At 42.7% G+C, this 25042-nt stretch overlaps 1 protein-coding gene across 1 annotated transcript; it reads right to left on the bottom strand.

The window, feature by feature from the left end:
• Nucleotides 1-10913: 10913 nt before the first annotated feature.
• On the bottom strand, nucleotides 10914-23495 carry PLET1 (placenta expressed transcript 1). Its single transcript, XM_010382364.1, is given in 5 exon segments — nucleotides 10914-10942; nucleotides 10945-11088; nucleotides 14475-14536; nucleotides 18301-18502; nucleotides 23312-23495. Coding segments are annotated over 5 exon segments (621 nt in total).
• Between the last annotated feature and the right edge of the window lie 1547 nt (nucleotides 23496-25042).

The raw sequence follows: 25042 nt of genomic DNA, 5'->3' as shown, positions 1-25042 counted from the left end.
GTGCGATCTTGACTTACTGCAGCTTCCGCCTCCTGGGTTCAAGTGATTCTCTTGCCTCACCCTCTCTAGTAGCTGGGATTACAGTTGTGTGCCACCCATGCCTGGCTAATTTTTGTATTTTTAGTAGAGACGGGGTTTCACCATGTTGGCCAGGCTGGTCTTGAACTCTTTATCTCAGGTGATCTGCCCACCTTGACCTCCCAATGTGCTGGGATTACAGGTGTGAGCCACCGTGCCTGGCCCTGTCTCTCATTTCTGATGCCATCACAAGAGTCCAAACTGCCACTGTTTCTTGCTTGGATGACTGACATGGCCTCTTAACTGGTCTCTGCCTTCCCCTTTAGTCATCTTCCACAATCCTGTGGATTTTTCTAAAAGAGTAAATCAGATCTTGTCACTCCCCTCCCCTGTATCACCACTTGAAAGCTTTCTCCTGCTTTTGGAATATAATCCAAACTCCCCACACTGTCTAACCAAGCCTGATAGGATCCAGTTACTGCCTGCTTCCCAGCCTCAAGCCCTTCACTATGTTTTGGTTACATTAGCCTACTCTGAAGTCCTCAGACGCACCAATTCCATTCCCATCTCAAGAGCTCTGCATTTACTGCGCTTCTCCCTGAACTGCTGTTCCCCCAAATCCCCTGCAGAAAATCTAAGCATTCTTCAGATCTCAGTTTACATGTCACCATCTTGGAGAAGCCTTCCTCAGGCCAGCTGTGTAGATAGAACCCTGTTGTATTCTAGGACAATACCATATACTCCTCTTTCTTGCAGTTTTAAAAGTTTTGTATATTTGCTTCCTTTTGTCTTTTTCACTAGTTTACTGTCTATCCCAACCACGAGGGTGTCAACTTCACAAGGGCTGAAGCCCTGTCTGGTTCATTCTTGTCTCCCCAGGACCTAGTATAATGCCTTCCATACAACAGGTGCTGAATAATTATTTACAGAGTGAATTATTTACAGAGTGCCCGCCATCTCTAAAGGAGTGGTTGAATCTGGTAATCTGGTTTGGTAAATTTTTTGAGATTTAATAGCTAGACTACAAGCATGTACCACCATGCCTGGTTAAGATAGACAGACAGATAGATAGATAGATAGATAGATAGATTAGATAGATTAGATAGATTAGATAGATTAGATAGATAGATAGATAGATAGATAGATAGATAGATAGATTTTTAGTAGAGACAAAGGTGTTGCCATGTTGCCCAGGATAGTCTTGAACTCCTGGGCTCAACTGATCCTCCTGCCTTGGCCTCCCAAAGTGCTGGGATGATAGACATAAGCCACTGTATCTGGTCTAATGCCAAATGTTTTGAGCATCATTCAGATATATGTTATTCTTTATGCAGTTCAGCTTAGAGAACAACCACTATAACATAAAATAACATTTCATAAGTATTCCTTCAAAGCTGTTTATCTGCCTAACTCTATCTTCCTGGTAATTTTCCATTGCTATTTGTGGGTACAATTTGTTTTAGTCTTCAACTACTGATTTAGGTAAAGATAAGCCAGAACTCTAAATCCCAGCCCTTTTGGTAAATGGCCGTCCTCATGACCACACAAGGGGCCTCCCTTTTAGCAGGGTAAACAATAAAGGTTGCGTGTATTTGTTTCTGTCCCAGCGGTTGGAGAATAGATTTGTCCTAGGCAGGGAGAGCCTCAGCTCATTTTGTAAAGAATGCTCTTTATCATTCTATCTGTTTGGCCCCTAGAGCAGGATTCCTTGTGGAATGTGGAACTGACCTTATTTGTGGTAACGCCGAGGCAATATTTATTTTCTAGCAAATACGGGCCTCCTAATTTGTTGCCATAATAACCCTCAATAATTCCCAGAGTACGAGGAGGAGAGTCAAGGCTCCATTCTTGAAGGGGAAAATGGTATTTGCAAAAGAAAAAAAATGCAACTTAAGCAGATTGTGGGATATAACATATGCCACCCTCATTTGAGAGCAGGTTGCTGTCAGCATGTTACTGGAAAGGGGTCTCAGACTAGACCCAAAGAGCGGGTTCTCGGACCTCACACAGAAAAAGAATTCAGGGTGAATCACAAGAGTCTGGTGAAGTTAAGATGGTTTATTAGAAACTACTCTTATTAAAGAATAGGATGTCCTCAGAAAGCAAGAGGAGGAACACCCTTACCTCAAACATAATGCTTGCTTATATAGGATGTTAGTGTAACTGAGTACTCCCATTGTCTAAGAAAAAGAGTTATTTTTTAAATTATTATTATTTGTTCTTTTTTCTTTCTCCTTTCCCCCTGCGCCCAACTTCCTACTTAGCTCTTCAGAAATGCAATTATAATCTTTTACCTCCCCTTCACCAGACACTCTCTACAGGGCAAGTTCATCTAACATGCCAAGTCCCCCTTTAAAAGCACCTGCTTTCTGTTCCAAAAGGGAATTGGTACCCTGAAAGGCAGGAGCCTTTACTTCTTCCTCTAAGCTAACTTTGGAATAAAAAGTCACTTTTTTTTTTTTTTTTTTTTTAAGATGGTGTCTTGCTCTGTTGCCCAGGCTGGAGTGCAGTGGCGTGATCTTGGCTCACTGCAAACTCCGCCTCCCAGGTTCACACCATTCTCCTGCCTCAGCCTCCAGAGTAGCTGGGACTACAGGCACTCACTACCACGCCCAGCTGATTTTTTGTATTTTTAGTAGGGATGCGGTTTCACCGTGTTAGCCAGGATGGTCTCGATCTGACCTCGTGATCCGCCTGCCTTGGCTCCCAAAGTGCTGAGATTACAGGCATGAGCCGCCGCACCCATCCAAATGTCACTTTCTTTATACCAGACCTTGCTCTTGTTAACTGGACTCTGTAAGTGGCATGTGACTGAACCTGCTTTTTGATTACATAAGGGCTAAAAATAATGTGCTTTATTGTATATTTATTGCAGCACTATTTACAATAGCAAAGACTTGGAACCAACAACTCAAATGCCCATCAATGATAGACTGGATAAAGAAAATCTGGCACATATACACCATGGAATACTGTGCGGCCATAAAAAAGAATGAGTTCATGTCCTTTGCAGGGACATGGATGAAGCTAGAAACTATCATTCTGGGCAAACTAACACAGGAACAGGAAACCAAACACCGCATGTTCTCACTCATAAGTGGGAGTTGAACAATGAGAACACATGGACAAAGGGAGGGGAGCATCACACACTGGAGCCTGTCGGGGAGCAGGGGGAGGGACAACATTAGGAGAAATACCTAATATAGATGATGGGTTGATGGGTGCAGCAAACCACCATGATGCATGTATACCTACGTAACAAACCTTTCTGCACATGTATCCCAGAACTTAAAGTATAATAAAAAAAAAGGTGCTTTATTAAAAAGGCTTGTGATCAATTTACAACACGCTATTAGTATGCTATTCTCTTGTGTAATTATTGATTTCAGCAAGAATTGGTGAGTGTACTATGATTTTTAAAGCAAAACCTATTCTTAAACTAAGAATGCTTTTTGTCCCCTCCCCGATCCTGCCCTTTTTCTTTTGAGACAAAGTCTCACTGTCTCCCAGGCTGGAATGCAGTGATACAGTCACAGCTCACTTCACCCTTGACCTCCTTGGGCTCAGGTGATCCTCCTGCCTCAGTCTCCCAGGCAGCTGGGACTCAGGTTCACACCACCACACCCAGCTAAATTTTTGCATTTTTTTGGTAGAGATGGGGTAAAGTATCTTCTCCGAACATAATGTAATGAAACCAGAAATCAATAACAAGAGGAACCTTGGAAAATATGCATACACATGGAATTAAACAACATGTTCCTTAATGACCAAGGGGTCAATGAAGAAATTAAGAAGGAAATTTAAAAATTTCTTGAAACAAATGGAAATGGAAATACAACATACCCAGATTTATAGGGTATGGCAACAGCAGTACTAAGAGGGAAGTTTATATCAAAAACACTTAGAAAAGAAATATTCCAGAGAAACAACCCAATAATGCACCTCAAGGAACTAGAAAAGCAAGAGCAAACCAAACCCAAAATAGGTGGAAGGAAAGAAATAATAAAGATCAGAGAAGAAATAAGTGAAATTGAGCCAAAAAAATACAGAAGATCAACAAAATGAGAAGTTGGTTTTTTGAAAAGATAAACAAAATTGATAAACCTTTAGCTAGAGTAAAGGTTTAAAAAAAGAGAGAAGACCCAAATGAATAAAATCAGAAATGAAAAAAGGAGACATAACAACTGAGACTTCAGAAATACGAAGAATCATTAGAGACTATTATGAACAAGCATACACCAATAAATTGGAAAACCTAGAAGAAATTAATAAATGAAGAAATGAAATTATACTTTTCATCTTCTATGTACAACATACCAAGAGTGAATTGTGAAGAAATAGAAAACCTCAACAAACCAATAACTAGTAATGAGATTCAAAGGTATAATAAAATGTCTTCCGTCAAGGAAAAGCCTAGGACCTGATGGATTCACAGGCAAATTCAACCTAACATTTAAAGAAGAACTAATATCAATCCTACTCAAACTCTTCAAAAAAAAAAAAAAAAAAAAATTGAAGAAGAGGGAGTACTTCCAAACTCATGAGGTCAGTATTACCCTGTTACCAAAACTAGACAAGGACACAACAACAAAAGAAAACTACAGACCAATATCACTGATGAACATACATGCAAAAATCCTCAGCAAAATACTAGCAAACTGCATCCTATAATACATCAAAAGGATCATTGACTACGATCAAGTGGGACTCATCCCAGGGATGCTTCAAAAATGATTCAATTGACGTAAATAAACATGATACACCATATTAGCAGAATCAATAACAAAAACCATATAATTTTTTCAATAGATGTCAAAAAGTATTTGATAAAATTCAACATCCCTTTATCATAAAAAGCCTCATCAGAATGGGTATAGAAGGAACATACCTCAAATTATTTTTTTTTTTTTTTTTTTTTTTTTTTTTTTTGAGGCGGAGTCTCGCTCTGTCGCCCGGACTGGAGTGCAGTGGCCGGATCTCAGCTCACTGCAAGCTCCGCCTCCCGGGTTCACGCCATTCTCCTGCCTCAGCCTCCCGAGTAGCTGGGACTACAGGCGCCCGCCACCTCGCCCGGCTAGTTTTTTTTGTATTTTTAGTAGAGACGGGGTTTCACTGTGTTAGCCAGGATGGTCTCGATCTCCTGACCTCGTGATCCACCCGTCTCGGCCTCCCAAAGTGCTGGGATTACAGGCTTGAGCCACCGCGCCCGGCCACATACCTCAAATTATTAAAGGCCATCTATATCAAACTCATGGCTAACATCAGACTGAAGGGAAAATTTGAAGGCCTTTTCTCTAAAGACTGGTACAAGATAAGAATTGCCCACTTTTATCACTTTTATTCAACATGATACTGGAAGTCCTGGCCAGAGCAACTAGGCAAAGAAAGAATAAAAGGTCATCCGAATTGTAAAGGAAGAAGTCAAGTTAACCTTGTTTGAAGAGGACATGATCTTATTACTTAGAAAGACCTAAAGACTCCACCAAAAAAACTATTAGAACATAAAACAAATTCAGTAAAGTTGCAGGATACAAAATTAACCTACAAAAATCAGTAGCATTTATATATGCCAACGGTGAACAATCTGAAAAATAAGAAAGTAATCCCATTTACAGTAGCTGCAAAAAATATAAAATACCTAGGAGTCAGTCTAACTAAAGAAATAAAAGTTCTGTACAAGGAAATAAAATTCTGATGAAAGAAATAGAAGAGGACACCAAAAAGTGGAAATATATTCCATACTCATAGATTGGAAGAATAATATTGTTAAAATGACAATACTACGCCAAACAACTTACAGATTCAATGCAATTCCTATCAAAATACCGATGACATTCTTCACAGAAATAGAAAAAAACCCCTAACATTTATATAGAACCATGAAAGACCCTGAATAGGCAAAGCAATCCTGAGCATAAAGAACAAAACTGGGTTGGGTGCAATGTCTTATACCTGTAATCTCAGCACTTTGGGAGGCCAAAGTGGGAGAACTGCGTGAGGCCAGGAGTTTGAGGCTGCAGTGAGCTATGAGTGCACCACTGCACTCAGCCTGGGCAACAGAGTGAGACACACACACACACACACACACACACACACACACACACACACACCCCAAAACACAAAACCCCCCAAACCAGAAAACGAAGCTGGAGGGATCACAATACCTGACTTCAAAACTTATTACAAAGGCATAGTAACCAAAACAGCATGGTACTGGCATAAAAGCAGACACATAGACCAGTGGAACAGAATAGAGAACCCAGTTACAAATTCATGCATTTATAACCAACTCATCTTTGACCAAAGCACCAAAAACTTACAGTGGAAAAAGTACAGTCTTTTCAATAAATGATGCTGAGAAAATGGGATAACTGTATGCAGAAGAATGAAACTAGACCCCCATCTCTCACTATACAAAAAAATAAAGTCAAAATGGATTAAAGAGTTGAACTAAAATGTGAAACTATGAAAGTACTAGGAGAAAGCATTGGGAAAATAGTTTCAGGTGTTGGTCTGGGCAAAGATTTCTTGGATAAGACCTCAGAAGCATAGGCAACCAAAGCAAAAATAGACAGCTGGGATTACATCAAGCTAAAAAGTTTCTGTACAGCAAAGGAAACAATCAACAAAGTGAATAGACAATCCACAGAATGGGAGAAAATATTTGCAAACTATTCACCTGACAAGGGATGAATAATAAAAATATATAAGGAGCTTAAACAACTCAATAGTTAAAAAAATCCAATTTAGTAATGGGCAAAAAAATTGAACAGACATTTCTCAAAAGGAGATATACAAATTGCCAACAGGTATAAGAAAAAATGTTCAGTATCACTAATCATCAGAGACATACAAATCAATATCATAATGTGATATCATCTCACCCCAGTCAAAATGGCTTGAATAAAAAAGGCACTAACAGATACTGGAAAGGATGTGGAGAAAGGAGAATCCTCATACACTGTTGGGAGGAATGTGAATTAGTACAGTCACTACAGAGAACAATATGGAGATCTGTCAAAAAACTAAAAATAGAACTACCATGTGATCCAGCAATTCTACTACTAGATACATATCCAAAAGAAAGGCAGTCAGTATATCAAAGAGATATCTGCACTCTCACGTTTATTGCAGCACTATTCACAACACCCAAAATACGGAATCAGCCTAAGTGCCCATCAATAGATGAATGAATAAAGATAATATGCATATACACACACGATGGAATATTTTTCAGCCCCCAAAAGGACAAACTTCTGTTATTTGCAGCAACGTGGATGGAATTGGAGGCCATTATAGTAAGTTAAATAAACCAAACACAGAAAGACACATAATTGCATGTTCTCATTCATATGCAGGAGCTAAAAAAAAAGTGGATCTCATGAAAATAGGAAGTAGATTGGTGGTTACTAGAGGCTGGGAAGTGGGGGGGAATGGGGAGGATGAAGGGAAGAAAAGAATATAAATGTATTACCACCGAATTCTACACTTAAAAACGGTAAAGATGGTAAATTATATATGTATATTTTACCTCATTAAAAAAGTTTTTTAGGGCCGGCATGGTGGCTCACATCTGTAATCCTAGCACTTTGGGAGGCCAAGGCAGGCTGATCACCTGTGGTCAGGAGTTCGAGACCAGCCTGGCCAACACAGTGAAACCCCCGTCTCTGCTAAAAATACAAAAATTAACTGGGCGTGGTGGTGCCTGTAATCTCAGCTACTTGGGAGGCTGAGGCAGGAGAGTTGCTTGAACTCAGGTTGCAATGAGCCGAGATTGGGCCACTGCACTCCAGCCTGGGTGACAGAGTGAGACTGTCTCAAAAAAAAAAAAAAAAAAAGGTTTTTAAAAAACTTACCTTCTTGTTTTTTTTTTTTTTTTTTAAGAGACAGGGTCTTGCTCTGTCACCCAGGCTGGAGTGCAGAGGCACCATCATAGCTCATTGCAGTCTCAGACTCCTGGACTCAAGTGATCCTCCTGCCTCAGCCTCTCTAGTAGCTAGGACTACAGGCATGCCACATCTGGCTAATTTTTACTTTTTTTTGTAGAGATGGGGTCTCACTGTGTTGCCCAGGCTCCAAATTTGATGTCAGACATGAATGTACACATATGGGAAACTCAACAAACTCCAGATAGTATAAACTCAAAGAGATGCATGAGACACATTATAACAGCGGCTATCATTTATTGATCTGTTATTACTACTATTAATGCTATTGTTATTATTACACACTAACACAGTGAAGTGGGGCAGTTGTTTTTATCCCACATCCTTCAGCCACTTAAGGGCAGGCCAACTCCGAGACCTTGTGGTTAAATGGGAGATCACAGTCCTTGGAACAGGTCTGTACTCCTGTACTCCTGTCCTGCCTTTCACTAGCTCTGTGATTGAGGCCGGTCGCATAACTTCTCTGAACTTCAATTTTCTAACTTTAATTAATTAATTAATTTATTTATATTTAGAGACAGAGTCTCACTCTGTTGCTAGGCCGGAGTGCAATGTGCAGTCTCGGCTCACTGCAACCTCTGCCTCCCAGATTCGATTCTCCTCTCTCAGCCTCCCGTGTAGCTGCGACTACAGGTGTGTGCCACCATGCCCGGCTAATTTTTGTATTTTTACTGGAGACAGGGTTTCTCTATGTTGGCCAGGCTGGTCTCAAACTCCTGACCTCAAGTGATCTGCCTGCCTCGGCCTCCCAAAGTGCTGGGATTACAGGCATGAGCCACCATGCCCAGCCTGAATTTTCTAACTTTTAAAAACATGATAATAATCAGGCAGTTTTCGGGGTAGTGCATTTTTTGAGGACTTCACATGTGGTACATGTGAAAGCACCTAGCGGCGTCAGCACATAGAAGGTGCTTCCGAATGCATAGCTTTGTGAGGGAATGATGAGATGAGGATCCGCTGGGGCAGAGATCTTTATTTTGCTCCAGAGCCCAGAACAATATCTGGCATGGTGCTCAATGAATATCTGTTGATAAATTAGCCTGAAGCAACGAGGGATAGCCATTACCTAGATCAGAAAAGTGTGGTTTTTATGGATTACACTGTGGTAAAATTCCTTTTATATATATTTTCGAGGAGAGAGGGTGGAAATGTTAACAAAAGCAGGAACTTTTGGAATACAAAAATTAGGATCTTTCTTCTGGTACTTTCATAGCAACAGTAACGAAGCATAAGGTAAATGCTTAGTAAATGATCATTTGTAGGCTTTTTCTCATCCCATAAAATTGCTTAGCCTTTTTGGGGAGCCACCTTTTGTTCTTGTGTCAGAGTTGGTGTGGATTCAACCTAGGAGGCAGCATCTCAGAAGAGATTAGGAACACGCTGCTTCTCTGAGTCCCCAAATTAGTAGATGGATAATCTTAGGAAAATTGGTTGTTTAGTTCCTTCTGGTGAGTATTTCTGGATGGTTGAAAAGAATCATAGCCAACCCGTCTCTTTGGTAGTTACTCAAGAAAGCATATATGACTAAGCAGATTGTGTATTTACATAGGACACACATTACATTTCAGTTACAAACACCAGGGAGTGATAAATATCATCAAGGTGTCCTAAGTGGAAAGGGAAGAATAGAGTTGGAATTCTTACAAGGCGCACAATTTTAGGGATCAGCAAAGAATGTTGGCATCCTGGAATTTAGCATCATTATTAAAAGAAAACTTTGTTGCTTATTACAAGCTTATTACTGGAAATACCATGTTTCCTTCCGGTTGTACATTGCATTATGCATATTACAAATAGGGAGTTGAGTCCAATCTCTCTCCCTCACTGCAAGACCCTGTTGCAGTGGTCCCTATACACAAATATATGTGTATATAGGTGTTGTTATCTCATATCCTTCAGCCAGTTAAGGGCAGGGCTGTCTCTGAGGCATTGTGGGATAACAACACTACCTATATACACATATATGTGTGTGTATATGTGTGTGTGTGTATATATGCGTGTATATATGCGTATGTGTATATATGTGTATATGTGTGTGTGTGTATATATATATATACATACACACATACAAGCACACATATATATTTTGCCCATTTCTTAATGGAAATTACTATTAGGGGAAAAACGACCAGTTTGCATTTGAGGGAAATGAAAATTGAGATAGTTTTGCCCTGAAGTCGGTCTTGAAAACACACATACACTCGCCATTTGATTCATTCTTTAATACCCACACACAAATAATACAATTCGACAAAATTATCTGTGTTTTAACTTACTCATTAGAGATTTATATTTAAATGGAACACATTCATTATTCTTGTTTAAAGTATAATTTATTTGTTGTGACAGAAGTGTTTTTATAGCATAGATTTTTTCTATATTGGCTGCTCAGACATGGTTCATTCCTATTCTCTTGCCCTTCAAAATCTACTGGTGTGGACAAATGGGAAGCTGCCAGCAGCCTCAGAGCTATTTCTCCTTTCTCCTTTCTTTCTTGAGTCACATGAGTCACAGAAGTTCCTTGTAACCTGAGTGGGTTTGGTCAGAAATCTGAGATCATTTTGAAAGCAAGGAAGGTTTCTTCCCACAGAAACTCAGAGGGTGCAGGGGAATCATTTGGCAGTGAACAGAAGTTGAGATTGGCTGCAGAATTGGCTGCCAACCTGTTCAACCAATAAGGAGAACTCTAGGTGACTACGTTCCGGCCAGATCTAAATATTTTCAAAAAGTGTAATATCTGTCCTGAAAGATCCAGATGAATATCTGTGTGACCCAAGCCTGCCAATGAGTGCCTCCAGATCTTCGTTTTGGTCTGAAGCCATGGCAGCAGAGTTGCACATTTGAGAATGTAAAGCCTTCATTTACACACATTCGGTTCCCAGCACTGGCTTGGAACTGAATGTAGGAGAATGCAGTGGAGGCAGAAACAATTGTTTCCCTAGATTCCCTTTAGAAGAGAAGTGTGCTGGTGAGAAAGCAAGTAGGATATAAATGGCATCTGTGATGGGGCTGCTGAAGACTCGGTTGGCCAAGCTTTCGAGTCTGATACTCTTGGGCGTAATCAAGAAGAAAGGCTTCAAGGCTGAGCTCTGGGGAATCTTGACGGCTAAGGTTAAGGTTGACACTGGAAAGGTGGTTGAGGGTGTGGTTGGCACTGGAAAATGGCATCGGAACCTCTGTTGGGTGCTGGGTGGGCACTCGAGAAAGGAGGCCAATCTAATGGAATGCTAGAGCCAGATTCATGAGCAAAATTCAATCAATCTTTCTCCAGTGCCAAGTGTTTTCAGAGGAGGGGAAAAGCTGGGGTTAAACAGAGGGTTAAGTAACAAAAATAAGGAAGAAACACTTTCTACCCTTATGGTCTGCATAGTTCTGTGAGATGAGGTGGAGACCTACTGAATTTATATAACTGCTGTATTTGTTGTTGGGGTGGGTAGTCTCCTCCTGAATGTAATCTTGTCTTTAATAGATGAGGTTAATCAGTGCAGATATGATCCAGAATGGCACAATTTTATTTTCTTCTTGCTAATTTCAAGGGCTTGTAAGAACTAGATCCCATCCAGACCTCAGGACAGCCATCCCTGCTTTAAAGTTAGTGGAAAGGTGCCCAGTCCAAAGCCCCGACTCTTTCTGTGATTTCTGAGGCACTGGTAAGTTTTATATGAAGGGACCTGATCACACGTTGGTTCTCTGAGGTTAACTTGCAGAGAAGCAGAGAAGCAGAGAAAGCCAGGCCCATAGTCCTGAGGGGTTGTCTGATCCTGGACAAACTGGAGGTTGGTGGGAATACCTCCAAGACTCTGAGTGGACCGTAGGGGGGTCTGTAAGGAAGAGGAAGAGACCAGGCATCTGTAATCCCAGCACTTTGGGAGGCTGAGGTGGGTGGATCACTTGAGGTCAGGGGTTCGACCTCATGGCCAACATGGTGAAACCTGTCTCTACTAAGTATACAAAAATTAGCCCGGCGTGGTGACAGGGGCCTGTAATCCTAGCTACTGGGGAGGCTGAGGCAGGAGAATCGCTTGAACCTGGGAGGCAGAGGTTGCAGTGAACCGAGGTTGTGCGACTGCATTCCAGTCTGGGTGAGAGAGTGAGACTGTGTCTCAAAAACAAACAAAACAACAACAACAACAACAACAACAAAAAAACAGGAAGAGGAAGAAGGGGAATGTCCAGGAGTCGACTCAGGCCTGTGGAGTCTTCTTCCTGCCTGGAGGGTGCTTTCCAGTAAGGTAGCATTGTCTAATTTTCTTTAGCATTTCCCCAGGCCAAATGTTTCTCTGGCATCCCACTAACCCAGAGAGTTGGAATGCAACTACTTTCTTTTTCTTTTTTTTTAACTGGATTTTAGTAGCCTGGAGCTAACAAGTCTTGACTGGAAACAAACCTTTTTTTTTTTTCCTTTTTGGCATTTATGTCAGGGAAGCAGGAACCTAGGAGAATCAGAGTGACACCATTTAAAAGTCAACTACATCTTGAAACTAGCAAGCACATTCCTTGCCAGTCACAGCCCATGGTCCTAAGATGTTTACAGTTGAGGAAACAGACGGAAGATACCAACAAGGACACATTCCTTTAACAGCGGAAAGTCCAGATGTCCCAATACCCTTAACAATATATGCTTTCAAGATAATTATATTTATGTTTTGATGGACTTACACACTAAAATGTCAGGGATAGTTTTCTTTACATCAATAAAGTAATAAATTTTGTCATGCCATCAGCCCATCCACACACAGGCACAGCTTAGTTTAGTCTTTACATAGACAGGGCTCCTCTACAAGAAAAAGTTAAAGACAGTGTTCCTTCATCTGCTTTCTGAGAACACCCTACTCTGTAATGGAGTAGCTTTCAGTAAACTATCTCTTTTCACTACACACTGCCACTCACCTTGAATTCCTTCCTGTGTGAAATCCAAAAACCCTCTATCAGGATCTGGATCAAGACCCCCTTTTTCCAGTAACATTTACACAAGGGTTCATCCTGACAATGGCCTTGAGGAAAAAACTACTATCTGTTTTCTTGCAGAGGGAAATCCACCAAGGAAACAGTTAAGATATTCGTATAATAGTTTCATTAGGCACAATCACTTTACAATTTGTTGTTGAATATAATTCTCCCTTTGAACACATTTTGCAATGCGTAACTGGCGGGAAAACAGGTAGCATGCTACGTGTCTTTCAGTGTCTGGGGGCTCGTGAGGACCACCCATTGTTGGACATTGAGAAAGTCTAATGTTTCTTGTTCTTGGTTGAATCTTGTATTTAAAAAAGTCATTCTCAAACAAGATACAGTTTTGATGTAAGTCTAAGAAAAGTGGAAAAAATATGATATGGAATAGGAGTCTTCTTTTGGCCATTTACTTTCTGTGTGGCCTTAGACAAGTTATCTATTTTCTGAATCTCCTTTCTTGAACGTTTCTGTAAATTAAAAAAAAAAAAAAAAAATTAGGCCGGGTGTGGCGGCTGACGCATGTAATCCCAGCACTTTGGGAGGCTGAGGTAGATGGATCGCTTGAGGCCAGGAGTTCAAGACCAGTCTGGCCAACATGGTGAAACCCCATCTCCACTAAAAATATAAAAATTAGCCAGGCGTGGTGGCTCATGCCTGTAATCCCAGCTACTTGGGAGGCTGAGGCAGGAGAATCCCTTGAACCCGGGAGGCAGAAGTTGCCATGAGCTGAGATTGCACTACTGCGCTCCAGCCTGGGCAACAGAGTGAGACTCCTTCTCAATTAAAAAAAAAATCAAATAGAGACAAAGTCTCACTGTGTTGCCTAGGTTGGTCTTGAGCTCCTGGGCTCAAGGGATCCTTCCGCCTTGGCCTCCCAAAGTGTTGGGATTACAGGTGTGAGCCACTGTGCCCAGCTTTAAATTTGTTATATATAGCTCCTTAGAGGGAGGTTAGAGAAAAGAAAGGGAACAGGGAAGAAGACAGGCAAGGAAACTCAGGGAGGTGCGAAGCTGGGGGCGACAGCCTGTGAAAAGCTGTGGAAATTCCTAGTGGAGTGGTGGTGGCCAAAGGCCACTTTAAGAACTACAGACATTATTGCTATTTCTATGATATCAATCCTTCTTTGTGCAACTCCCTAGCCTCCACCCCCAATTCCTTTAAAACCCTTTGGTTGAAGTCTACTGTATCCATGAAGGCTTTGTGTGAGTGGGAATTATTTGTGGAAACTGAGAAAGATGTTTTCACATTGTGTTTATGTGGTATTGAACAGAAACAGCTCCTATGGAAGCGGCATTTGGAGACACAGATGACCCTGAGAATATAAGGACCCTGGGAATTTGCACAGACATCTTGCGGGAGGGTTTTTGTTTTCCAAAGGGCATGGGACAACGGGTTGGGCAAATCTTCTATAGGTCTCAGGGTGCAGGGAGACTCAGCCAATAGATAGCTGAGTGATGCGTGGTAAGAAGACCCTCTTTTCTAGGGAACTCACAAGGTAATTTTCCAGGCTGACTGAGTTCACTGCCAGATTTGCAAATGGGCTGCAGAGGAACTCACCTTTTTCTGTCAGCTTCAGAGTAGAAAGTATAGTCAGGGCTCTGATCTGGACAGTGAAAGCTCTGTGGAGGGCAAATCAATGAGAGAGAATGGTGAGGACCTCATGCGGAATTCACAAGTTCAGCACACATTTCTGACTTCCCAGCCTCTTAATTCTTTTTGTGCTTACTTTCTGTATGGCACAATGAGCAGATCATTAAATACTGATCTGCTTTTTATTGATAAGATCCTCCACGATCTTGGTCAACTTCCAGACAGCCTCTCCCATTCCCACACCCCCACCAACGTCACCACCCTGACTGCCCACAGGCTGGTACACATACCTCTGGTCTTTATTCGAGCCTGTCCCTCTGCCTGTAATACCTGTCCTGGTCACATCTGCTCATAGACTCAATGGTAACCTCCATGAAGTTGTTTTCCCCTATTGTCACTAAGCTAGGCATGACACTCTGTTGCACTGACTTGCTAGGAGCCTCTGTCCCCATGGGAGGACCAACTTCATAAGGCAGGTTCTGTTGTCAACAGTGCCTGACATATCATAGGTGCTTTATGTTTGCTAAACTTGATCTGTTATCCTATCAATAAACCCATTATTACATGAGTCCCTTGTTCATACATGTGTTAGATCATTAATGAAAGGACACCTCATGTCAGTCACTGTGCCTGGTGCTGAGGGGGCAGTGTTTGAGCAAGACAGGCCTGGTTTTCACCCTCAGGGCACTTACAGTGTCTTCAGAGGGATACATTTTAAACAGATGATCAGTTACCTAGGTAAGAATTGATCTGTGATGTACGCTGTGAAGAAGGGGAAGAAATTCTGAGGGTGTATAACTGGGAGCTTATATTTGATTTGGGAGTTCAGGAAATGGTTTCTTGAGGAAGTGTTTAACCTGTCATTATCTCTGTATAGGCCTTGCCTCCGTAACCTCACCTCCCTAACCTCACCTCCGTAACCTCACCTCCCTAACCTCACCTCCGTAACCTCACCTCCCTAACCTCACCTCCGTAACCTCACCTCCCTAACCTCACCTCCGTAACCTCACCTCCCTAACCTCACCTCCGTAACCTCACCTCCCTAACCTCACCTCCGTAACCTCACCTCCCTAACCTCACCTCCGTAACCTCACCTCCCTAACCTCACCTCCCTAACCTCATTATGACATTCCATGAGTAGGGACCTCTTCCCATCCCTTTTGTACCCAGCCCATCACTGTGGAGTCCCCTGCTTTCTGCATCCCCCGTAATATGTGGGGCTCCACTCCCCTTGACTCAGCCTCGCTGATCAAAGCCATGTAACGTGGTATAAACGAGCAGGGAGGCCAGTGTGTTATCGCGGGTGTGGAAGTTAGGAGAGGTCTGGAGACCACACTGTCAGTGGGATTGGGCCGTTTGTCTTGCAGATGGTCATTGTTTGGTCTTTCATCTCTTGTTGCTTGGAATGTGGAGGCTTTAAGGATGTGAGATGAGAAGAAAGCTCTTGCCCTAATTGGCCTTGGCTGGCTTCTAAGCAACTGCTGTCACTGGGAGGCTGGATTGTAGTAGCTCCCATTGGGTTCTACTCTTGCAGTCACTCTGGGGGCACAATAGTCCCTCCTCCAAAGCCAATGAGGTCCGACTAGGCCCAGTGCGTGGAGGGAGAGGGCAGGGTGGTTTGACAGCATCATCATCATTACCAGCTTCCACAGAGACATGGCTGTTCAAGCTGACACAGTCTGAGGGTCAGACTGGCTCTTTCAGTACAGAATGGAATTTGAAAGCTTTAAGTACTTCCCAACATGTGGTTCCTAAAGTAAACCTAATGACGGATCCTAGCTGGGAGGAAGATTTGTTGTTAAAGTGTAATGCAATTCCAGGTGACCTTACCTCAGAATCTGAGTGTGTACATTTTGTGTGACACTAGCAAGACAGTTTTATTACACAATCATCACACTTTCTGTTAGTGAGCCATTTCCAAAATGAATCCATGTTTTGAAAAACTATTCTCCAGTTTGAACGTAGGGAATATGAAACAAAGAGAGTGCTCAGTTCTTTCTGAGGATGTTGAGCGTAAGTGTGTGTGTGTGTGTGTGTAGAAAGGGGGTATGTGTGGGAATGTGGTCTGGTGTGTGCGTGTCTGTAAGATATGTGTGTAGTGTGTGTATTTGGTATGTGTGTGGTGTGTAGTGTGTAACACGTGGTGTGTAGGTGTGTGTGTGTGTGTGGTATTTGGTGTGTGTGGTGTATGTGTGGGGTGTGTGTGTGGTACCTCTATGGTGTGTGTACGGTATGTACTTGTGTGTGGTATGTACGTGTGCATGCTGTGTGTGGTATGAAAGTGTATGTGGTGTGTGTGTGGTATGTGTGTATGTGGTGTGTATGTGTGTGTGGTGTGTGTGGTGTGTGTGTGGAGTGTGTGTGGTATGTGTGGTGTGTGTGTGGTGTGTGTGGTGTTTGTGTGTGTGTGGTGTGTGTGTGGTATGTGGTGTGTATGTGTTATGTGTGGTCTGTGTGGTATGTGTGTGGTGTGTATGTGGTGTGCATGTGTGTGGTGTGTGTGGTCTGTGTGGTTTGTATGTGTGTGGTATGTGGTGTGCATGTGGTGTGTGGTGTATGTGGTATGTGTGTGGTGTGTGTGGTTGTGTGTGGTGTGTGTGTGGTGTCTGTGGTGTGTGTGTGTGGTATGTATGTGTGTGTTGTGTGTGTTGTGTGTTGTGTATTGTGTGTGTTGTGTGGTGTGTGTGGTGTGAGTGGTGTGTGTGTGTGGTATGTGTGTGGTATGTGTGTGGTGGTGGTGTGTGTTATGTACATGTGTGGTGTGAATGGTATGTGTGGTGTGTGTGTGTCATGTGTGGTGTGTGTGGTGTGAGTGGTGTGTGTGGTATGTAGGTGTGTGTGGCACGAGTGTGTGTGGCGTGTGTGTGGTGTATGTGGTGTGTGTGGTATGTATGTGTGGGTGGTGTGTGTGTGGTGTGTGTGGTGTGTGGTGTATGTGTGGTGTGTGTGTGGTGTTTGTGGTAGGTATATGTGGTGTGTGGCATGTGTGTGTGGTGTGCGTGGTATGTGTGTGGTATGAGTGTGTGGTGTATGCTGTGTGTGTGGTGTGTATATGATATGTATGTGTGTGGTGTGTGTGTGGTATGTATGTGTGTGTTGTGTGTGTGGTGTGTGTGTGTGGTGTGTGTGTGGTGTGTATGTGAGTGTTTTGTGAGCGTGTGTGAGGTGTGTGTGGTGTGTGTGTGGTGCGTGTGGTATGTATGTGGTGTGTGTGTGGTGTGTGTGTGCTGCAAGCTTGTGTGGTGTGTGGTGTGTGTGGTGCGTGTGATATGTATGTGAGTGTGGTGTGTGTGTAGTATGTGTGGTGTGTGTGGTATGTGTGTGAGGTGTGTGTGGGGTGTGTGTGGGTATGTTTGTGTGTGTGTGGTGTGTATGTGGTGTGTGTATGTGGTGTGTGTGATATGTATGTGAGTGTGGTGTGTGTGGTATGTATATGTGTGTGGTGTAAATGTGAGGTGTGTGTGTGGGCTGTGTGTGGGGTGCGTGTGGTATGTATGTGTGTGTGGTGGTGTGTGTGGTATGTGTGGTGTGTGTGGTATGTATGTGTGGTGTAAGTGTGTGTGAGGTGTGTGTGGTGTGTGTGTGTGTGTGTGAATGTGTGTGTGAATGTGTGTGTCTGCAAGCTCCTATAGATGGAAGGTATGGTAGAGCATTGTGAGACGGTAATGAAGTGCGGCTGCTGAGTACTACACATCACATCTGGATTGTATTTTAAGTCCTCCTTGCTTAGTGTAAAACTGCATAAACCCAATATGAAAATTAAACCCCAAAGCAAAGCAAGCTAGGTTCTTACTGTATCTCCACTTCAGTTATGTTCTCAGATTTAGGAGCTTGCCACTGCGCCTCTAAGACTGCCATGTATTGATCTTTCACGTACAACGTGGAGTTGCTGTAGCAATTTTCATCCGCTGTTTGCCAGAGGCCCATTGAGTCACCGTTCTTGTCCAGGGCTTTCCTGACCACAGCATAGACGCTGTCATTCACGGGAACCAATCCTGGGAGGAAATGGTGAAGAAACAATCAGCCATCTGTTCCCTGTGAGCCAAGCTCAAGGGATGAGGGCGGTGACATCAAAACAAAGCGTGGAACAAGAAAGTTACAAAGAATATGTACATAGAGTGCGGTCTCACTTTTGTAAAAGAAGTTGAAAGTCTGAAAGGAAATACATCAAGATTATTAATTGTGGTGATTTCTTGATAGTGGGATTGCGGATGATTTTTATTTTCTTTCTAGTGCTTTTTGGTGTTTTCCAAATTTTCTACAGTAAAAGGCAGACAAAAGAAAACCTATACCCAGCTCTGGTTTTGCCACACTCAAGGGGTGAGATTCTGGGAGTGAATGTCTACCTCTTTGAGCCAGGGCCCATTTCTTAGATGAGAAGACAAGTCTGCTTGGTCCTCTTCTCAGGGGGAGTGTGGGGACGGAAGAGGCTGATGCACGTGGAAAGGCCAGGTGGGCCAAGTAAAAGCAAAACCCTTTTTGTGGTTCCAGAAATGCTGATTCTCTTGGTCTCTGTTGTTAGGGTGTGGGAAGGAGTGCCTTTGAGCCTCAGGGGCCCTAACTCCTTAGAGGGTTACCCCAAGTAACTTGTTAATTCCACTTGTTAATTTCAGCCTTCGGATGTATAATGGAGAGGGCATTTAAAGAAAATATCTGTCTCTCCATTTCTTCCCTTAGGAGATCTCTTCTGAGTGAATTCCTCAGTGCTAGGCTATTGTTCTTTCCTGGGCCCTTTCAGCCACGGAAAATTTCTTTAAGGCTTCCCTTAACAAAGTGAAGCAAATTGATCGTGTAACGCAAAAGGATCAGACAGTCCTGGATCTGAATTCTGACTCTAACGCTTAGGAGCAAGTCATTTCACCTCCGAGCCTTGGCTTCCTTATTGTTCATCATTCACTCCATAAATATTTCTTGCGTGCCCACTTTGCACCTGGCCTGGTTCTAGGTCTGGGGATAATGACGTTATCCTTCATTATCTGAGATCATGATACCTATTTTGAAAGGTCCTGGAGAGTAAAGAGAAGAATGTGAAGATTTTAACACTTGGGGAGTACTGGACACGTTGCAATTGTTATTATGTGACTATATGCACACTGCAGTTCTGTGTTCTAGTTGTTAGTTTTGCCAGCCACGGTCGGGTGATGCAGATCCCACAGACCTCAGCTTGCTCAATGAGCACCTGGCAGCTGTTCTAGATCTGTGTGTCAGGTGCAGTAGAAGGTGAGCAGAGACAGTGTCATCCAGATAATCGTCAGTGTGAGCTCTGCACAGGTGTGCCCTGTCCTGCTTTTCCCCTTCCACTCTGGTTTAAGTCCTGTTTCTTCCCTCTTAGGCACTCACATTTTCTGGATTTCTGGCCTTAGGTTCTTCTCCTTTAGGTGGCCTTGCAACATGCTGCGGCCAGACCAGACTTCCTTATGCAACACGTCCATCAGAACACACTCCTGTCCAAACCTTCAAAGGGTCCTTCCTTCTAGAGCATGTCAACATTTCTGCTTTTATATTTCTGCCTCTGGTCTGTTGATTACAGTATCCAACACATGTTTTTGGACTATAAGAACCTAGCCTCAGCCTGCTGTTTGTATTCCCACTCTAAAGGCAGCCAGTCTTTCCCTTTTTCTGCAAATGCACCTGCCCCTGATCCTTGCTCACCTCTGGCAGCCTGCCTGAAAGCCTTCCTTCCCTCTCATCATACATCACATCCCCTCTTCCACTTCAACAGCTTGCTTATGTCCCACCGCTGGTCCAATTTATCCCTTTTTAGCTCTCATTCTTTTTTTTCTTTTCTTCTTTTTTCTTTTTTTTCTGTTGAGTTCTTAATCATATTCTACTTTGTGCTACATGCTGTGATTTCATCTGTGTTGGTATCTGGACAGCCCAGTGTTGGGCCTCTGGAGGGCCCTAAGTAACTTCTCATTGGTTGATTTTAAAAGTCATGCATCCAATGTTGTATAATGCCCTTAAGACTTAAAGTTTAGCAAGAAAAGCAAGCAAATCACATCCCTCTTGCCCATAGAAGTTTTTTTTTTTTTTTTTTAAAAAGGCAGATCGTTGCTCAGCACAGTCTTAGTGTAAATGTCACTGTATTAAGGATTTCTTTCACTGATACCAAAACAGACCCAGGAAACCTGTTCTAAGATGTTGCTTGAGCTGCAGTTGTCTCTTGGGACCTGCCAAGCCATTTACACACGGTTTACCAATGTTGACATAGCCCCAGAGTTTAAAATAATTTCCAAACCAAAATAAGGAAAAGCAATTGGCCTGGATGGCCGTTTACTCAGAGTCTCCAGAAGTCCTGAGTTCTGGCAATAACACCTGCAAGGCAATCGTGGAGCCTGCTGTGTAACCACGGGTGTGGGATCTGGCAATTCACATCTCCGTGGGCGAGGATTTTGACCCTCGACTTAAATCATTTGTATCATGAGTCAATTTGCCACAGAGCTTTCACAGCACATTTCTGTTTTGAAATGGAATTGGATAAAGTTTGGGGGTACATGGCATTAGTGGGCATTCAAGGAACCTTAGTTCTTCTCCTCTTTCCCTGTTCCCTTTCCCTGCTCCCTAACGCCTCTGTGACTGCTGTGATCCCCTTCACCCCAGTGGATCATGTTGACTTATCTTTCTCCTGTCTTTCTACTTTCAGAAGGCTCCCATGTCTCCCCCTCCATGGCATCTTCACATGATAGATTTCTTTTTTTTTGTTTTGAGATGGAGTCTTGCTCTGTCACCTAGGCTGGAGTGCAGTGACGTGGTCTCAGCTCACTGCAACTTCCACCTCCCGGGTTTAAGCTGTCCTCCCACCTCAGCCTCCTGAGTAGCTGGGATCACAGGCACGCATCACCACGTCTGGCTAATTTTTGTGATTTTTGTAAAGACTAAGTTTCTCCATGTTGCCCAGTCTGGTCTCGAACCCTTGAGTTCAAGCAATTTGCCTGCCTTGACCTCCCAAATCGCTGAGATTACAGGTGTGAACCACCGTGCTCAGTGATAGATTTCTCTTCCATTGCATTAGCAAAATCTTTCAACTGGAGAGGTATTATCTTAAATGCCAGAGGCTTGTGATCTCTTTTGCAGTAGTGCCTCTGACCCCTCAGGCTCTCCCCCAAGTTGCACAGATGTCCGTCCACCTGTGCTCATCTTGAATTACAAGATTATCCTCCCTGCACTGTCAGGACAATATCGACTGTCTGAGGGAGTGGGATGTAGCTGGCCCCATCACAACTGAAGCACATAGTGTCAGTCTTCATTTAAAAGTAAGACAAAAGATAAGCAAGGTGAGCGCGTGAGGCATGCCATGATTGTTCACCTGCTGAAGTCTGAGACCTAGACTGTGAGTGTGGAGATCACCCTGGTGGTCTTTGCAAAAGTTAGTTAGACTTTTAAGAAAGGCGGGATAACACAGGTTCTGAAGCTGGACAGCCTGGCTGGACAAAAAGCTGCACGAGTTTTGGCTGTGCTATTTAGATTCAAATCATAGCTCGGTTACTTATTAGTGTAAATTTGTAACTTCTCTGTGCCTCAGTTCTCGTCTGTAAAATGATAACAGCATCTACTCCTAAAACATGCCCAGCACATCGTAAGAAGTGTTAGCTCTCATTACTGTAAGGAAGAGTATATAGTGGTTAAAGGCAGGGTCTCTGAAGCTGGAATGCTGGTTCATATCTTAGCTTCACCATTTAAGTAGCTCTGGGACCTGAGCAAGAGTCACTTAGCATCTGTCTCTGTTTCTCATCTACAAAAATGGGAATGGGAATGGTATCTCCCTAATAGGTCACTATTACATGTAAACACCATATGAAGTGTTATTATTATGAAACTAATTAGAAAGCATATTCCTTGACTTTTAGGTTTGGCTGATTCGAAAAGGGATATATAAAAAATATCTACTAGACACCTCTAAGAAAAGTATTGGATTAAGAATGAACAGACTAAGATTCAAGAGCCAGTTCTATGACTTACTAGAAGGGAGACTCTGGGCACGTCATTTAATTTCCCTTGGCCTCAGGCTTCTCATACATAAAGTGGGTTGGTAATACTTCCCCTGTATAGTTTATTAGATTTTTTTCAGAAACGGACTAAATGCAGTATACAGTTATCCCCAGCAGCATCATTTTGTCAAATAGATATGAAAAGATTACACACTGGAGGCTGGGTGTGGTGGCTCACACCTGTAATTCCAGCACTTTGAGTGACTGAGGTGGGTGGATCACTTGAAGCCAGGAGTTCAAGACTAGCCTGGTCAGCATGGAGAAGTCCCATCTCTACTAAAAATACAAAAAATTAGCCAGGTGTGGTGGTGCACACCTGTAATCCCAGCTACTTGGGAGGCTGAGGTATGAGAATTGCTTGAAGCCAGGAGGCAGAGGTTGCAGTGAGCTGAAATTGTACCATTACATTCCAGCCTGGGTGATGAAGTGAGACTCTGTCTTCAGAAAAACAAAAACAAAAAGAGAAAAGATTACACACTGGAATGCAATGATTATCCCTTAAAATGATAAAAGTGCCTGTTTTATTTAAGTCGGAGGATTTACCCCAAGCATGTTCTTGCCGGAACTCAGTGAATCTGGGGTTGGGGCTTTCTCACTCCTGTGGCTTGAGTTCACAAGGAACATGCAGAAATAGCCCCCCGCCTCCAAACCCACTCCCTTAATTCTCATTCTTTCTCTTCCTTCCCTTGCTTCCCATTTGGTTCAGAAGACACATGTTTTGTATAATTGTGAGTAGCGATAGAGGAGTGTGTTCTGAAATTCTGGTTAATTTCCCTCAGGGAACAAAGTACAGCAGAGAGCATGGCTTCTACTCACCAGAATAGACTGCATTGCTTTCGTAGATATGTGAACTGGCCTTGATGTCTAGGGTGATGGTGTATTATTCATCAAAGGTGAAGCAGGTGTTACTGTACCGTATAAAGGTGGCAGAAGAAAGCTGCAGACTGAGGCACAGAAACATCTTCAGTGGCTACAGCAGCATGGCATGGAGGACTGCCATGGTCTCAATCTGTTTGGAAAGTGCTAGGCCTGGTATTGGGTAAAACTGACTCACCTCTTGTTTATATGCCAGGGCTTCTGGGTGAAGTCATACGTGCAGATCTTCTCCCTGCCCCTTCTGAATATACATTGGCTTCTGGAATTTGGCCCAAGACATCATCAGTAATGAAGCACCAGTCACCATTACCTGTCACCGATGATTTTGCAAATTGCAGTTTTGCTTAGGAAGGGGAATGTCCTGAATATGGTTTTTTTTTACACCTCTCATTTCAGCATCTGCTGTTTGAAGAAAGCCATTGAGAAGACGTAAATACCAGCAAGTGAAATTCAGAGTTGTATAATCATCATATACCTGGTCTGTTGAGAAGTCCCGCTCTTCTCACTGCAGGAAACCCAGGCACAAAAACCCTCTTTTCCTGGATTACATACCCTCTTCCACCTCTCCTTAATCAAAGAAGTCTCCGATCCCCAATTCATTTAGTGACTAGCATAGAATGAGAAAGACTATGCTTCTGAACTTACATCTACTTATATATTATTTATATTTATTTGGAAAGAAACAGCTTAGGTTTACCTTGTTCCTGATACATTCTTCCATAACACCATAGAACAAAAAAAAATCAGAAAATATGCTTTTTCACATCTCCTTTCTGAATTTTATGACTTACTCACTGAAGAAGAGGAAAGAAATATGCAACTTTGTGAGTAGAAAGAAACAAAATGTAGATTAGAATCAAGATAATATTTACTATGTGTTCCTTCAAGAGAAACACTGACAGAATGGTGGCATAAATAACTCTGAAAAATCAACTCCTTCATTAAAACAATGAGAACACTAGCAAAAAATGGTCAAAATAAGTTTTCCAGAATTTTGGAAGTTAACCAAATCCTTGCAACAATCTGGGAGCATTTATTTAAGAAAAATGGTTGAATATCATTAAGAACTATGAGCGTTAGGGCATTTCAAGTAGCCCTGGTCCCACTCACTTCACCCCACCTCCATGAGGGCCTTTGCAACTATGGTAACTGTGAAGATTAGCAAACTAGCAGCCGATGGAAGGAAACAGAACAGGTTTGGAGCTTCCCAAAAAGCCTCATCCCCAGAGAACTGTCACTTTGTGACCTTTTTGGAAGTTGCCTGTAAAGTTTCGTCCTCCGGACTTTTCTTTATCTGACCTGACTCAGAACATACTCTGTGTGAACAGCTATATTGCTAAGATGTTTGTCAAAAATAATCAGTTGGAATTTTTCAACATTGTAACGTTCTGAGGCCGTGATTCCAGTTGGGACTAACAAAAGACTGAGTAAAAAATGTAAAATAAACCCCTGAGGAATGAGGTCTGTAGGGGGTTTGAAAAGCTTGGACAAATCCCTGGGAATCTAAAAAGCCATGTGCATGTGCAGGGCTACACACATTCCCAGGAAAGACCTGAGAAGGCCCTAATCTCTCACCTCTGGCTGACCTTGAGGCTCTGCACAAGTAAGAAGTGAAGGCTAAGGCAGAGCTGTAAACTGTCTTTCTGATCATTGAAGGCATGCCCCAAAACA

This window comes from Rhinopithecus roxellana, chromosome 15 (assembly GCF_007565055.1).
Source record: "Rhinopithecus roxellana isolate Shanxi Qingling chromosome 15, ASM756505v1, whole genome shotgun sequence".
In the NCBI taxonomy this organism is placed as follows: Eukaryota; Metazoa; Chordata; class Mammalia; order Primates; family Cercopithecidae; genus Rhinopithecus; species Rhinopithecus roxellana.
This window is presented reverse-complemented; position numbering and strand designations above follow the sequence as displayed.